General features: G+C 31.2%; 1 protein-coding gene across 1 annotated transcript in view; it reads left to right on the forward strand.

Moving 5' to 3' along the window:
* LOC114325346 (protein jagged-1b) overlaps positions 1-17,702 on the forward strand; it is a 698,311-nt gene that overhangs the window by 634,919 nt on the left and 45,690 nt on the right. Inside the window, exon 9 of the mRNA XM_028273403.2 lies at positions 3,716-3,922. Within this exon, the coding sequence (XP_028129204.1) occupies positions 3,716-3,922 (207 nt within the window). The remainder of the gene's footprint in view (positions 1-3,715; positions 3,923-17,702) is intronic.

A 17,702-nucleotide genomic window follows, 5' to 3' on the forward strand; every position in this document is an offset into this window, starting at 1 on the left:
TTGATGGTTACATCCTAAAGTTTAGACCCTGCAGAGCTTTTTATGAAGAATAACTTTTATCGTAAAATTAATAATAACAGATTTCTCACATTTATAATAAATAAAAATGATTTTGGGTCCATCTTTTCGTAATAACAATTCTCGATATTTTTAACTTTAAAGGTACTTTAATCTTGAGCGAAATTCGTGTTTTTGACATATCTCGTATAAAATTGATAAAATTTAATATCTGATGGTTGCATCTCAGGTTTTAGACCAGTGGTTCCCAACGGGGGCGGTACCGCCCACCGGTGGGCGTTGAAGAGAGATAAGTGGGCTTTTTGGGTCCAAGGAAAATTTGGGGGGCGTTGAGGAACAGCTGCCGCCCCCCTAAAGTAACTCATTGCTTCTTTGCTTCTAACAACTTTGCTTTTCGCTTCTCACACAGAAATAGAGAAGGTGAATCCGAAAATATAAACAAAATGTACAAAATGCATTTTGGTTATGCACCGTGCAATTTTTTATTTATCACTCAGTCCAACACTGCAACAATTTCGACGTTGCAGTCGAACGTTTCAGTTTGGTTAGTATAATTCCACTTCCAGTAGAACCTTTCTGCTTTAAGTGAATTTTGGCTCCTCCTTCGCGCAGCGGCATGGTCAGGCATAACTTAATCATTCGAGATTGTTTCGCTAAAGCAGGGTGGTGAATTTTCTGTGTGTTATTTGCAGAAAGTTGCAGTGCATTTATTAGAAATATATTTTATTGTAATACATATTTGTCACAAGGGTAAGTATCTACGTGGAATTTATATCGCTTACTATAATTCTTTATTATTTTTCCCTATCGTAATTTACGAGGTATTTGTAAAAATGTAATAAATCTAAATTTGTTTCCTTATATGTATAGTTATTGTAAAATATTCAAAAAGTACCAACCTGCACAAACTGAATCAAAGTAAAAAGTTAATTAGGACCTACCGACACTGAGAGAAGAATTGGGGAAAAAGTACAAAAAATTTTAATAAAATTTACTATACTGAATAGTAATCTGATCATAGACTGCCAAAAATAAACTATTTACTGAATATAAAGTTATTTTTATAATATGTGTACAGTATGGTAATTTTTAATAAGTTGTTTTGTAATTTTTCCTTAAATTCTTCTCTCAGTGTATATTTATTTACTTGTGGCATGTTTTAAATTTCTCGACTACTTGCTTGGATATTCCGCCACTCTGAAATATTGATTTTGCTAACTAAAAAAATATTTAAAAGTTTATTATTTAAAATTATCAAAGCGGTGGCTACAGCATATTTATTTTTACAGATATACCTACAGTATGTCCGATCCAAAGAAAAAGTGCAGACAATACAATGTCGAATATTTGAAGTATGGTTTTATTCAGTCGCCTTCTAATAAGCCATTACCAATGTGTTTAATTTGCCAGAGAGTTTTCTCAAATGAAGCCATGAAACCTTCACGATTACAAGAACATTTGACCAAAATACATCCCGACAGAAAAGACAGAAATTTATCATATTTTGAAATGCTCAAAAAACAACATTTCAAACGTCCAACTTTAGCTAGTATCTTTTCAGCAGCATCAAAGCAAGACGATGATGGGCTACGTGCTTCTTATAACATTTCCTTACTTATAGCTAAATCAGGAAAACCCCATACTATTGGCGAAGAATTAATACTGCCAGCTGTAAGTGAAGTTTTGCGGACTGTACTGCACCAGCCGGCATCTGATATTATTAAAAAAATTTCATTAAGCAATAATACGGTACAGAGACGAATTGACGAAATGTCTGAGGATGTGGAGCGTTCTCTAACTGATTATTTAAAGACTACTGAGTTTTCTTTACAGCTTGATGAATCAACTCTGCCAAACAATGAGTCTTTACTTCTTGCGTACGTTCGCTTCATAAAAAGTGAAAAAATCTGTCAAGAACTGTTATTTGTAAGAACACTGGAAACAGATACTAAAGGCAAATCGATATTTGATGTTCTGGAACACTATTTTACAGATAAAGGTATACCTCTGGAAAATGTCATAACTGTTGCTACAGATGGTGCTCCGGCAATGGTTGGACAACACCGCGGACTGATAGCATATTTGAAAAAAGCGGTACCAAATATACTCGCCGTGCATTGTGTAATTCACAGACAGCATTTAGTTGCAAAAAATCTTAGTGATCGCCTTCATTGTTCACTACAATATGTAATTACTGCAGTTAACAAGATCAGAAGCAGTGCTCTCAATGATAGATTGTTTAGAAAACTGTGTGATGAAAACGACGAGAATTTTAATCGTTTATTGTTGCACACAGAAGTTCGATGGCTTTCGAAGGGTACCTGTCTAAAAAGATTTTATGATCTCTTTGACTCAGTTTTAGAGTTTTTTGAAAGCAAAGATGATTCTTTGAGAGACAATTTATTAAAATTTAAGAGCGATATTGCTTATTTAACTGATTTATACGATAAATTTAATGAAACAAACCTACAGCTACAAGGTGATAATTTGAATTTTATCAAAGCAAAAGGAATTATTTCCTCGTTCGTGTCAAAACTTAATTTGTATAGGCAAAATTTGGGTCGGAGACAATTTCATCAGTTTCAAAATCTTTCCTCTGTGGAGACAAATGGTGAAGACATTCTGGTATATTGCCAGCACTTGGAAGCACTTCAAGAAGATTTTAGGAATAGATTTCAGGATATCTTTGGTCTGATTATTCCAGATTGGGTGCTAGAACCGTTCTCAAGTTTAGAAACAGCAGAATTATCACTACAGGAGGAATTGATAGAATTGTCAACAAATGAAGAGTTAAAAGTGAAATTTAAAAATGGATATCAAGAATTTTGGCTGCAATGTCAAATTTCAGTATTATATCCAGCTTTATGGGCTGCATCAAAGAAGTTTTTCATTGCCTTTCCTTCATCGTATTTAGCCGAAAGAGGATTTAGCATAGTCAGCAATTTATTAACAAAGAAGAGAAATAGACTGTCCATAGTGGAGCGCGGTGATTTAAGATTGCTGATGACAAGTATGGAACCAAATATTGACAGATTACTATCATTACATCAAGCTCAGCCTTCTCATTAAAAATGTCATGTTATTATTATATTGTTTTTTATGATATGTATTTAAGTTAAAGTTTGATCAATACATGAATACTGTATTTTTGAATAAAACATTTTTTTTTTTAATTTGTTGTTGCTTGGATTAGTTAAGGGGCCGTCGAATCATATTTAAGGTAGCTTTTGACCCAAAAAAGGTAAAACAATTGTGAATGAAAGTGCGTTACTAATTTTAAGAATGGAAGAGTTTTTTAAGGGGGGCGTTAAGTATTTTGTTTTTTGAAAAATGGGCGGTAGGCCGAAAAAGGTTGGGAACCACTGTTTTAGACCATGCAGAGCTTTTTATGACGAATAACTTTTTTTTAATTAGATAATAATAAAAAAGTTTCCCATAGGGTTCCAACTTACGCAGACACACTGTACAATATGTGTTGACAATTACCACCGATTTGAAAATCGGAAATGTTTTTGTTTCAATTTATTAAGTACTATTCCCATAGCAGACAGAAAAACTAAAATACATAAAGAGATTTTGAAGAATATTCGTGTATTTTTCTTTTGGTTTATTATAATTTATAATAGACCCCGGGAAGATTGGTTTTATTTAAATTTTCTTGACTAACCCCACATTAAATTTCTCAACACCGTTTCAGACGCCGACGAATGTCTCAATAATCCCTGCATTAATGCCGTATCATGCACCAATCTAGTAGGCGATTATCATTGCAAATGCAGAGTGGGCTGGATGGGAAAAAACTGTGATCAGAACATCAACGATTGCGTTGGCCAATGTCAACATGGTGCAACTTGTATCGATTTAGTCAACGATTACCATTGCGCTTGTAAGCCCGGATATACAGGTTAGTATATTATATTCAATAACTAGATTGTAGTTGTAGTTACAAAATTGGTGAAATTTTTCAGTATTTTCATTTTTAAATCGTTTTTATAATACTTCACTTTTTCTTTATCATTATGTACGGGAAATCTTGTATTCCATTTTAAACATACTTCCAGACTACCTAGACACCTGAAATTTTCTGAATAGGTCAGAACTCGATAAAAATGCAATATTCAACAGCCTTTATATGAATGCATTGAGTTATTTTGAATTTTAAGCCATTTTAAATGTAAATAATGCAATGACTTTTAGATCCCGTTTAGCCCAGTAAATGTACGGGAAATTCGGCGATACCGTGTAATTTTCAGGGGCAACTCCGAATTGCATGACAATTTGGATTTAGGTTACATTTACTCTCCACTTCAAAGTTGAAATTGTGCTGTTGGTTGCTTTTACTTGGGGGATGACAGTCACCCCTTCTCGGGGGTGAAAAACATAAGTTCAAGATAATACCAGAAATTGATAAATTGACTGATTTTAAGCAACTTTTGCTCTATAGAGTTTTTTACGTAAGTCAATACTTTTCGAGTTATTTGCCATTGAAAATGTTGATTTTTCGACAATAAAACTACGTTTTCAGACGGTTTTTCGCAAATAACTCAAAAAGTAAATATTTTATCGAAAAAAATATCCCTAGCAATAGTGTAGCTTATAAAAAACCCAAAAAAATGGTGTATCAGTAAAGTCTATCAATCAAATAAAAACAAAGTTGTAGCTCATGAAAAATACGTTTTTATTCGTCTAATTCCAAATCGAATATTTCAAGGTGAAATCACCGAAAAATTAAGCACTTTTCGAGAAAAACCCGTTTAAACGTTTTTAAAGTGTTTATAAAAAGCTTTGTTTTAATTGTTAACACAAGTTTTAGCAATAAAAATAAGCGAGTTACGCTCAAAATAAAGTTGGCCCTCTCTTTTTTGTAAAAAATCATGAAAATCTCGCCGTGTTTAGCTCCCAAACTGAAATTAATCGCTACCGCTTTACAAACAATTTACTTACCTATCTATTTTTTATATGATCTGTCAGTCTCACCGGTTTAAAGTGTTTATTTTTGAAAGGGTTATAATTGAAAAAGCTTAAATGGGTCACCAATCACGATTGTATGCAAATTTTGAACAGCCATATCTTAACCAATTTTTGCCTTACGGAGAAACAAAATGAAACTAGCATATTTATAATAGCAAAACCTACATTTTTTTTTGAAAAAATGAAATTTTTCAAAAATTTTTAGAAAATTTTTTTATCATAATAGCAAATGTTTTCAAAAATAAGCACTTCAAACTAATTAAACTTACAGATCATATAAACAATACATATACAGTTAAAATAGATGGTAAAGCCAAACGATTAATTTAATTTAGGGTGCTAAATAGAGGGAGGTTTTCACGATTTTTTTTTCCAAAAAAAAAAGGGGCCAACTTTTTTTTTAGTGTAACTCGTTTATTTTTGATGCTGTAAACTTTTGTAAAAAACAAATAATAAGCTTTTTTTCGATACTTTAAAAATGTTTTCCCGAAAAACGCTTCTTTCTTCGGTGATTTCGCGTTGAATTATTCGATTTGGAATTAGACGAATTAGTCCAGAGAAATAAGGTTTTTCTCGTGACACATCCCCCTCCAGGCCGAAACCAAATTTTTTGAGTAGTATGGACATCTATATTATTAACCTATATGTTTCCTGCAGCCGATTTTGATGATATACATAGTTATAAACAAATGAAGATCGAAAAACGGTAAATTATCGCTTTTTTCGTCTATTACCGAAAAGTTAAGCACTTTAAACAAATTTGAGAGTAAGAAACTCATAAATCGTATAAAAAACTTCAATATGGCATTCGCTGAGTATGTCCAACCTTATTGGTTGCTTAGAAAATTGCAAAATAAATCATAAATATTAAGTTTTTATAAATATTCGTAACTTAGGTAAACATTAACTTAGAATCTTCTTATTAAGCGGAATGCCGAGACTTCTTGTACTTAAATTATATTTTAAATTTCAAAGCAATTGGTCAAATAGTTTAAAAGTTATTTAATTTATTTTTCCCAAATTCATTTTTTTTGCAACACTATAAGTCAGAAAATTATGAGGTTACAATAATACTTCGGACAGTTTATGAAAGAAGAACATTTATACTACTACCTTAATTAAAAATAAATGACAAAAAATACTTTTAAACAGTGTAAAATTATTTTGCAAAAACATGTCCATTTTTTGGTTACTTATAAACAATTAGAATAACTTTTTAGCCGTTACCCGTAGAAAAATTATTTTTTCATATTTAGAAAGACTGAATTTTTATACACATTTAGAAAGAAAAACAACTGTTCTAGCGTTGCAAAAAAAATTAATTTTGGATAAACAAATTAAATAACTTTTAAACTATTTGACCAATTGCTTTGGAATTTAGGGTGTAATTTAAGCACCATAAGTCTCAGCATTCCATGTAATAAGAAGGTTCTAAGGTAATTTTTACATAAGTTATGAATATTTATAAAAACTCAAAATTTATGATTTATTTGGCAATTTTCTAAGTAACCAATAAGGATAGACATATTCAGCGAACGCCATATTGAAGTTTTTTATACGGTTTATGAGTTTATTACTCTCAAATTTGTTTAAAATGCCCAATTTTTTAGTAAGAGACGAAAAAAGCGAAAATTTACCGTTTTTTTATCTTCATTTGTTTATAACTATGTATATCATCAAAATCGGCTGCAGGAAACATATAGGTTATTATTATAGATGACCATATTACTCGAAAAATTTGGTTTCAGCCTGGAGGGGGATGTGTCACCAACACGATATTTTTTTTCCTTATTTCTCTGAACTAAATAAGAACGTATTTTTCATGAGCTACAACTTTGCTTCTACTCAATTTGTAGATTGTAGACTTTACTGCTACACCATTTTTTTCGTTTTTTTATACGCTGCACTTTTGCTAAAAATATTTTTTTCGATAAAATATTTACTTTTTGAGTTATTTGGGGAAAACCGTCTGAAAACGTAGTTTTTTTGTCGAAAAATCAACATTTTAAATCGCGAATAACTCGAAAAGTATTGACTTACGTAAAAAACTTTATAGAACAAAAGGTTCTTAAAATAAGTCAATTTATCCAATTCCGGCCTTCTTTTAAACACGCGTTTTTCACCCCCCGAGAAGGGGTAAATGTCACCCCCCAAGTAAAAGTAACCAACGGCACAAATTCAACTTTGAAGTGGAGGGTAAGTAGAACCTAAATCCAAATTTTCATGCAATTCGGAGTTGCCCCTGGAAATTACACTCCAAAACTCTCATTTATTGGGCTAATTGTAAAGTACGTAAATCTTTAGCGATAGCGGATACAGCTCCGTAGTAGAGCATTCGACTGCAGATCGAGAGGTCTCCGGTTCAAACCCGGGTGTTCTATTTTTTTATTTTCTTCCCTTAAAATTGTGTGTAAAACATTTTCTTTGATTTATATGAGTTTAAAGTCGATTACAAAATTCATTTATGACATAGAAATTAAAACAAAATAGTTTATAATTTTATATTGTGTCTATAAATAATAATCACGTGGTATTATAAAATGTTCTTTTTTATAAAAGTATAATAATTATTATCATTTAAAAAATCCTAAAACATTTAATTTATTCAAATAATTCCTTTATTTCCATTCCAACGAAACATTAAGAACATGTGCCATTAAAGCTATTAAACAGCTTAAAGTGATAATTCTGTAAGGAATATGTTAAATTTTAAAGGACGTTAAAAAAATAACGTACGTTAAAATAGAAAGGTGATTCCTTATTGGTTAACGTAAACTATTTAACTGCTGTTTTTAACAGTAGTTCAAATAATTCAATATTTCGCATTCTGTAATATTTTATACGTTAAAAAATATGGGAAATGTGTTATAAAACAGGCGTTAAAATTGTAATTTAAACACCTGCTTGCCTAGTACCCTTTAAAAACTAACATGTTTTTAAAAATCTTTGAAAATGGCGTTTGATGAATTTTTTTTCTATTTATTGAAGATTATAATGAAAATCGGCAAAGAATGTAAGTATTATTTTGTGTGTGTAATCTATACCAAATGTTATGAAACATATAATTTATTTTTTTAGAGCCCTTAATAACTTAAAATATCGACATTTAAGAGACGCGAGCAATCCATTTGAAATACCAGACAGGCTTTTTTTGAAGCTATTTAGATTGGATAAAGAAACATGCCAAAACATAATTGACTGGCTATCTCCTCATTTGACTCCTCACCTCAGAAATACTAGAATACCTGTTCTTTTGAGAATATTATTGGTCCTGAATTTCTTTGGACAAGGAAGCTACCAGACAGGAATAGGTATTAGGCCTTGGGCCCGCATATACAATTATTATTTATGACCACACCGTTGAAACTTTTTGTACTTGTTATTTGGGTGGAGTCGGACAAATTTTGAGCTTGGCGCATTATGGTAGTGGGGCGTTTGTCTGTCAAGCGGTGACGAAGTTGTCAATTTTATGCAAGAAAAAAATTTATTACCACATTGGTCATTCTATTTTAATCAATGGATTTTATCATATAAACAACGAAAACAATTTTGTCGGACAAAAATATTGGGGCATATGACGCGTCGGACACGCTAAATATGTCAAATTTATGAAAATAATAAATTTATTACCACATGGCTAATTTTAACAGAATCTACCATAAAACATTTTTACAATAATGTGGTAACCTTGTCGGACAATTTTCACGGGGCATATGCGCAGTCGGACGCGCCGAAGATGTCAATTTCCTGAAATTTTTTTATTTACAACCATTTTTCCGACAACATTAGTAGGTTATAAGTAATTATATTCTTAATCAAAAAATCAAAGTGTCGGACAAAAATATTGGAGCAACTCGACAGTCGGACAAAAAATTTAATTTTTATTAGTAAAGTATACTTTCAAATTATGCTGGGTTCGTGTATCCCTTATCTTTACAACCATTTTTCCGACAAAAGTAGTAGGTTATAAGTAATTATATTCTTAAACAAAAAATATAATTGTCTGACAAAAATGTTGGGGCAAACGAACAGAAAACTTAATTCTTTTAGGCTATCGACGAGGAGGTATTATCAAAAAAAAATTTTAAAACAGTGTTTCTCGGTTACTTTTGAATCGATTTAGCTGAAAATTGGTACACACACTAAGTAAAGCATTTAAAAGGGTATGACGTAGATCGGAACCCAAAATTTTCTTAAAAAATTTTCCGACAAGAGGGAAAATTTTATAAAAATTGTGATCTGATAATTTGTGTACATACTCCTTGAACAACGACAAACATCGTTCTGTATTTTTTCTCGAATTAAAAAAAAAATTTTCAGCACATGTATCAGGTTATAAGTAGTTATATTCCAAATCAAAAAATCTAAGTGCCCGACATAAATAGTGGGGCACATCCAAAGTCGGACAAAAAATTTAATTTTTATTAATAAACTATACTTTTAAACTATTCTGGGTTCGTGCATCCCTTATCTTTACAACCATTTTTCCAACAAAAGTAGTAGGATAAAAGTAATCATACTCTTAAACAAAAAATGTAATTGTCTGACAAAAATGTTGGGGCAAACGAACAGGAAACTTAATTCTTTTAGGCTATGGACGAGGAGGTATTATCCAAAAATATTTTAAAACAGTTTTTCTCGGTTATTTTTGAATCGATTTAGCTGAATATTGGTACACACACTAAGTAAAACATTTAAAAGGGTATGACGTAGAGCTGTACCCAAAATTTTCCCAAAAAAATTTCGGACAAGAGGGAAAATTTTAGAAAAATTGTGATCTGATATTCGCGTACATACTCCTTGAACAACGACAAACATGGTTCTGTAGTTTTTTTTTTCCAATTAAAAAAAATTTCCGACACAAGTACCAGGTTATAAGTAGTTATATTCTAAATCAAAAAATCTAAGTGTCCGACAAAAATATTGGGTCAAATCCAAAGTCGGACAAAAAATTTAATTTTTATTAATAAACTGTCTTTTAAACAATACTGGGTTCGTGCAACCCTTACCTTTAAAACCATTTTTCCGACAACATTAGTAGGTTATAAGTAATTATATTCTTAATCAAAAAATCAAAGTGTCGGACAAAAATATTGGGGCAACTCGACAGTCGGACAAAAAATTTAATTTTTATTAGTAAAGTATACTTTCAAATTATGCTGGGTTCGTGCATCCCTTATCTTTACAACCATTTTTCCGACAAAAGTAGTAGGTTACAAGTAATTTTATTCTTAAACAGAAAATGTAATTGTCTGACAAAAATGTTGGGGCAAACGAACAGAAAACTTAATTCTTTTAGGCTATCGACGAGGAGGTATTATCAAAAAAAAATTTTAAAACAGTTTTTCTCGGTTATTTTTGAATCGATTTAGCTGAATATTGGTACACACACTAAGTAAAACATTTAAAAGGGTATGACGTAGAGCTGTACCCAAAATTTTCCCAAAAAAATTTCGGACAAGAGGGAAAATTTAAAAAAAATTGTGATCTGATATTTGCGTACATACTCCTTGAACAACGACAAACATCGTTCTGTAGTTTTTTTTCCAATTAAAAAAAATTTCCGACACAAGTATCAGGTTATAAGTAGTTATATTCTAAATAAAAAAATCTAAGTGTCCGACAAAAATATTGGGTCAAATCCAAAGTCGGATAAAAAATTTAATTTTTATTAATAAACTGTCTTTTAAAAAATACTGGGTTCGTGCAACCCTTACCTTTAAAACCATTTTTCCGACAACATTAGTAAATTATAAGTAATTATATTCTTAATAAAAAAATCAAAGTGTCGGACAAAAATATTGGGGCAACTCGACAGTCGGACAAAAAATTTAATTTTTATTAGTAAAGTATACTTTCAAATAATGCTGGGTTCGTGCATCCCTTATCTTTACAACCATTTTTCCGACAAAAGTAGTAGGTTACAAGTAATTATATTCTTAAACAAAAAATGTAATTGTCTGACAAAAATGTTGGGGCAAACGAACAGAAAACTTAATTTTTTTAGGCTATCGACGAGGAGGTATTATCAAAAAAAAAATTTAAAAGAGTGTTTCTCGGTTACTTTTGAATCGATTTAGCTGAAAATTGGTACACACGCTAAGTAAAGCATTTAAAGGGTATGACGTAGATCGGAACCCAAAATTTTCTTAAAAAATTTTCCGACAAGAGGGAAAATTTTAGAAAAATTGTGATCTGATAATTTGTGTACGTACTCCTTGAACAACGACAAACATCATTCTGTATTTTTTTCTCAAATTAAAAAAAAAATTTCAGCACATGTAGCAGGTTATAAGTAGTTATATTCCAAATCAAAAAATCTAAGTGTCCGACAAAAATATTGGGGCAAAGCCAAAGTCAGACAAAAAATTTAATTTTTATTGATAAACTATACTTTTAAATTATGCTGGGTTCGTGTATCCCTTATCTTTACAACCATTTTTCCGACAAAGGTAATAAGTTACAAGTAATTATATTCTTAAACAAAAAATGTAATTGTTTGACAAAAATCTTGGGGCAAACGAACAGAAAACTTAATTCTTTTAGGCTATCGACGAGAAAGTAATATCAAAAAATTTTAAAAGAGTTTTCTCGGTTATTTTTGAATCGATTTAGCTCAAAATTGGTACACACACTAAGTAAAATGTTTAAAAGGGTATGACGTAGATCTGTGCCCAAAATTTTCTTAAAAAATTTTCCGACAAGTGGGAAAATTTTAGAAAAATTGTGATCTGATATTTGCTTATATACTCCTTGAACAACGACAAACATCGTTCTGTATTTTTTTATCGAATTAAAAAAAAATTTCAGCACATGTATCAGGTTATAAGTAGTTATATTCCAAATCAAAAAATCTAAGTTCCCGACATAAATAGTGGGGCACATCCAAAGTCGGACAAAAAATTTAATTTTTATTAATAAACTATACTTTTAAACTATTCTGGGTTCGTGCATCCCTTATCTTTACAACCATTTTTCCGACAAAAGTAGTAGGATACAAGTAATTATACTCTTAAACAAAAAATTTAATTGTCTGACAAAAATGTTGGGGCAAACGAACAGGAAACTTAATTCTTTTAGGCTATGGACGAGGAGGTATTATCCAAAAATATTTTAAAACAGTTTTTCTCGGTTATTTTTGAATCGATTTAGCTGAAAATTAACACACACACTAAGTAAAACATTTAAAAGGGTATGACGTAGAGCTGTACTTAAAATTTTCCCAAAAAAATTTCGGACAAGAGGGAAAATTTTAGAAAAATTTTGATGTGATATTTGCGTACATACTCCTTGAACAACGACAAATATCGTTCTGTAGTTTTTTTTTTCTCGAAATAAAAAAAAATTCCCGACACAAGTATCAGGTTATAAGTAGTTATATTCCAAATCAAAAAATCTAAGTGTCCGACAAAAATATTGGGGCAAATCCAAAGTCGGACAAAAAATTTAATTTTTATTGATAAACTATACTTTTAAATTATGCTGGATTCGTGTATCCCTTATCTTTACAACCATTTTTCCGACAAAGGTAGTAAGTTACAAGTAATTATATTCTTAAACAAAAAATGTAATTGTTTGACAAAAATCTTGGGGCAAACGAACAGAAAACTTAATTCTTTTAGGCTATCGACGAGAAAGTAATATCAAAAAATTTTAAAAGAGTTTTCTCGGTGATTTTTGAATCGATTTAGCTCAAAATTGGTACACACGCTAAGTAAAACATTTAAAAGGGTATGACGTAGAGCTGTACCCAAAATTTTCTTAAAAATTTTTCCGACAGGAGGGAGAATTTTAGAAAAATTGTGATCTGATATTTGCTTACATACTCCTTGAACAACGACAAACATCGTTCTGTAGTTTTTTTTTTCCAATTAAAAAAAATTTCCGACACAAGTATCAGGTTATAAGTAGTTATATTCTAAATCAAAAAATCTAATATTTATATTCACCATTTAATGAATTTAATATTCACCATTGGCGCGCATACGGGTAATATGAGCCGAAAAATACGTAATTTAATATGAAGTCAAAAATGTGTAAAAATTATTTTTTTTTTAAATTGTACCAAAACGCCCCATTATTTTTGTCCGACAAGTGATCCAATATACATTACACATGTAAAAAAACAGTACAAAATAAAAATAACATCTGTGGTAATAAATAAAAAATTTTCAGGAAATTGACATCTTCGGCGCGTCCGACTGCGCATATGCCCCGTGAAAATTGTCCGACAAGGTTACCACATTATTGAAAAAAGGTTTTATGGTAGATACCGTTAAAATTATCCATGTGGTAATAAATTTATTATTTTCATAAATTTTAAGTTATTTTTTGGGTGTAACTACAATGATATTATGCTAAAAATGATGGTGTATCGCATATTTAAAATGCGTTTATCTCAAAAACGGTTGAGTTTAGGAAGATGAAAGAAGTATACCTTTTTTAAGTAAAACTAATAGGAAAATAAAAATTTTAATGTCAAAATTATACAGAGTGAGGGATAAAAAAAATTGAACGTAATAAATAAGTGCTGAAAGGCATATGTGGCGCCCTCTGGGTAATGCATAATTTTTGGTAAGAAATTTAGATTTCTCGACTCAAGAAACCCCCAGATATAAAATTTCATGTTGTTATCTCATACCTATCAGGAAATATTCAATAATAAATAAAAAAAAAGTTTAACTTTGACACCCTGTATCTCGGCTATTATAAACTTTGTACTAAGGTAAGTTAGCTTAAATCGGCCTATTTTAACCTCAGGAACCTGAGGTTAAGCTATGGCCCATTCTTTACCAAACACCCTGTATGCATAAAAATTACTTTTTCTTTTAATTGTACCAAAACGCCCCATTATTTTTGTCCGACAAGTGATCCAATATGCATTACACATGTAAAAGAACAGTACAAAATAAAAATGACATCTGTGGTAATAAATAAAAAATTTTCAGGAAATTGACATCTTCGGCGCGTCCGACTGCGCATATGCCCCGTGAAAATTGTCCGACAAGGTTACCACATTATTGTAAAAAGGTTTTATGATAGATACCGTTAAAATTATCGATGTGGTAATAAATTTATTATTTTCATAAATTTGACATATTTAGCGTGTCCGACGCGTCATATGCCCCAATATTTTTGTCCGACAAAATTGTTTTCGTTGTTTATATGATAAAATCCATTGATTAAAATAGAATGACCAATGTGGTAATAAATTTTTTTCTTGCATAAAATTGACAACTTCGTCACCGCTTGACAGAAAAACGCCCCACTACCATAATGCGCCAAGCTCAAAATTTGTCCGACTCCACAAAAATAACAAGTACAAAAAGTTTCAACGGTGTGGTCATAAATAATAATTGTATATGCGGGCCCAAGGCCTATATAGGGTGGTGTTTTGCCGTGAGTCAACCAATTTTTAATAGTAAGTAGATGTTTGCAGGAAGTGAGCCATTAACCAACAATTGGAAAATCGCTGGATAAAATTCCCTTCAACTCAAGAAGACAAGCAAATAATTAAACGAGGTTTTAGCGAACTGGCTCCTTGTTTTCAAAATTGTGGATAGTAGCTTAATTCGAATAGTATCACCTCCTGCCCATCATCCAGTTTATCCAGGTCCAATATTTTGTTGCCGTAAAAACTTTTACGCCATTAATATTCAAGCCATCTGTGACCATAATAATAACTTTCTTGCTATAAATGCCCTATAAATCACGATTCTGCAATTTGGATGATGTCTAGGGTTAGAGAAGAATTGGAAAAAGAATATATAAACAATAATTTACCTAACTACTTGATAAGAGATAGTGGGTACCCTTTGGAACCTTGGTTACTGGTTTCAGTGAATGCTCCTCCACCTAATTCTCCTCATTCAAGATTTAATAGCAGGCTTTCAGCTTTTTAAGACTAAAAATTGAACATTCAATAGGTCTACTAAAAAACAGGTTTCTTTGTATACATGGACAAAGGGCCTTATATTACAGTCCCAATAAAGTAGCAGAAATCATTCACAGTTGTGTTATTTTACACAACATAGCACGAACAAGAAGAGTCGACATGCCTGATGATGAGGATTTAATAGATGAAGAGCCATAACATGAAAATCCAATTCCAGTAGATAATGGTTGGTACAACGTTGGTGAAGGCCGTCGAGAGGAGATAATTCATAGATATTTCATGTAATATGTTCTTCTAAACTTTGTTTATTCTGAAGCTATTTTCTTGTGGCATTTTTACAATTTTAACTATTTAGAATGGGAAATAAGCCACAATATTATTAAAAAATGATTTTTTATTAACGTTTCGACGCCCAAATCGGGTGCCGTTGTCAAAATACAAAATACTATTAATATAAACAAAAATGTTATTGCTTAGTAAAAAAATTCTTCTAATAATTTATTTAATTTGACTCATTTATATCGGCAATTCAGATACACATGATACATTTTAAAGTAGAAGACTTTAAAATGATATTGCCAATATTTATGAGTTGCGTTCCTGGGACGACTTTACTGAAAGATAGTTCATTCGATTACATGAAATCAACCCCAACTCAACAATATCCGTCACAAAAAAATCATAGCATGTGATCTGTCTTTAAAAAGACAACCACATGCAACGGTGACATTAAAATTCTCGCGTTAGAGATCTCATAGTAAATCACGAGGGAAAACCAGGAAAAACCTCGTGATACTATCCCGACATCGTAAGTATTTGGTCTTACATTTAATTTACTCTCAAAATTAATACCAAATTCTGACTTTACTATAATTTTGTTTAAATTATAAATAATATCAATAATACATGGGTATATAAGTAATACTAAAATATAAAATATGTACTAACTCGACTATTGACTTACTAATTGTGGTATTTTCTTTCTATTGACTTCCTCTTTCAGTATGGGTATCCACATCCTACTGCATTCCACCGAGGAATTTGCGACACAATTGGTTTCGTTTAGCATTTCGATATAAATGAGTCAAATTAAATAAATTATTAGAAAAATTTTTTTACTAAGCAACAACATTTTTGTTTATATTAATAGTATTTTGTATTTTGACAACGGCACCCGATTTGGGCGTCGAAACGTTAATAAAAAATCATTTTTTAATAATATTGTGGCTTATTTCCCATTTTAAATAGTTAAAACTTTGTTTATGTATTTATTTTTTGTTATAATTCAAAATAAAAATGCAGATATGTGAAAAGAGTTTATTATCAAAAGCGAAAACTTTTTTATTATTAACTTACGAAAAATGTAATTGGGTGTAAAATTTTTGTTTTAATATTTTTTAATGTGCCGTCGAACAGAAATGCTCAATTCATTGAAAAAGCTTAACAGGACTGCACAGACAACAATTTTTATTATAATTGGACAATATGGACACATTTTACATCAAAAACAGTAAAATTTTGTTGTTTATGGAAATTACTTTTTTCATTACTCATTCTTGTTAATCGCGATTTTAAATTTTCCATAATTCATAACAACGGCAAAAGAAAACAATCAACAAAAACCAAGCTTAACGAAAACAAATTGAAACATAACCACACTTAATCTTCTATTTTGGGTGGTCAAACAAGTGGTAAAATTGAATTTGAACTAATTTTTAACGTATCCGTTAAAATATTAAAATTTACCAGGACGTTATTTGTAAGAGTTATGGAATTGCTTCTTAGGTTAAAACTCCAAAAAATAACGTACCGGTAAAATTTAACATATTCGTTACAGAATCTCCATTTAAAACAAGCAATTGGAATTTGTAAGTTCTAGGTTTTCACCCACCGTGACCGGAAGTAGAACCGGAAGCCGGTATTTGTACTCTTCGTGTAATTTTAACGTCGATTCATAAACGATTTCACTCATTTTGAGTTAATTTTGGCACCTTTTTAACCGCAAACGATATAAAAACTGGAAGTATATATTTATTCTCATTTTGCTAAGGCGCCTAAAATAATATATCGCTTGTACTATTTCGGCCATTTTAAAGCAGTTCTTCCGGTTACAACTCTGCAACCGGAAGATCGAGGTTAAATTTCTCGCCTTAAATATCATCCTAGAATTATAAGCTCTCACTCGACGCCTCATTTGTCATTCTGTTAGCTCTAATCATGTAGAAATTATATTCTCGGAACGACAGACGGACGGACAGACATGCATGAAACCGGAAGTATATATTTGTTTTCATTTTGCTAAGGCACGTCAAATATTATATCACTTATACTATTTCGGTGACTTTAAAACAGTACTTCCGGTTGTAACTCTAAAACCAGAAGTCTCAGGTTAAATTTCTCACCTCTAATATCATCTTTGGGTTATAAGCTCTCATTCGACACCTCATTTGTCATTTGATCTGTTTTAATAACGTAGGAATTATATTCGCGGACAGACAGACGGACGGACAGACAAACATGAAACCGAAAGTATATATTTGTTCTTCTCTTGCTAAGGCGCGTCGAATAATATACCGCTTGTACTCTTTTGGCGACTGTAACACAGTGCTTTCGGTGAAATTCTCAAACTAATGTCCGAGTTCAAATTTCTCACCTGTAAAACTATTTTTGGGTTCTAAGCTTCCATTCGACACCTTATTTCTCATTCTGCATGTTTTAATAACGTAGGAGTTCTATTCGCGGACATATAGACGGACGGACAGATAGGCATGAAACCAGAAGTAGATATTATTTTGTTCTGATCTTGCTAGGGCGCTTC

This window comes from Diabrotica virgifera, chromosome 1, assembly GCF_917563875.1.
Source record: "Diabrotica virgifera virgifera chromosome 1, PGI_DIABVI_V3a".
Taxonomy (NCBI): domain Eukaryota; kingdom Metazoa; phylum Arthropoda; class Insecta; order Coleoptera; family Chrysomelidae; genus Diabrotica; species Diabrotica virgifera.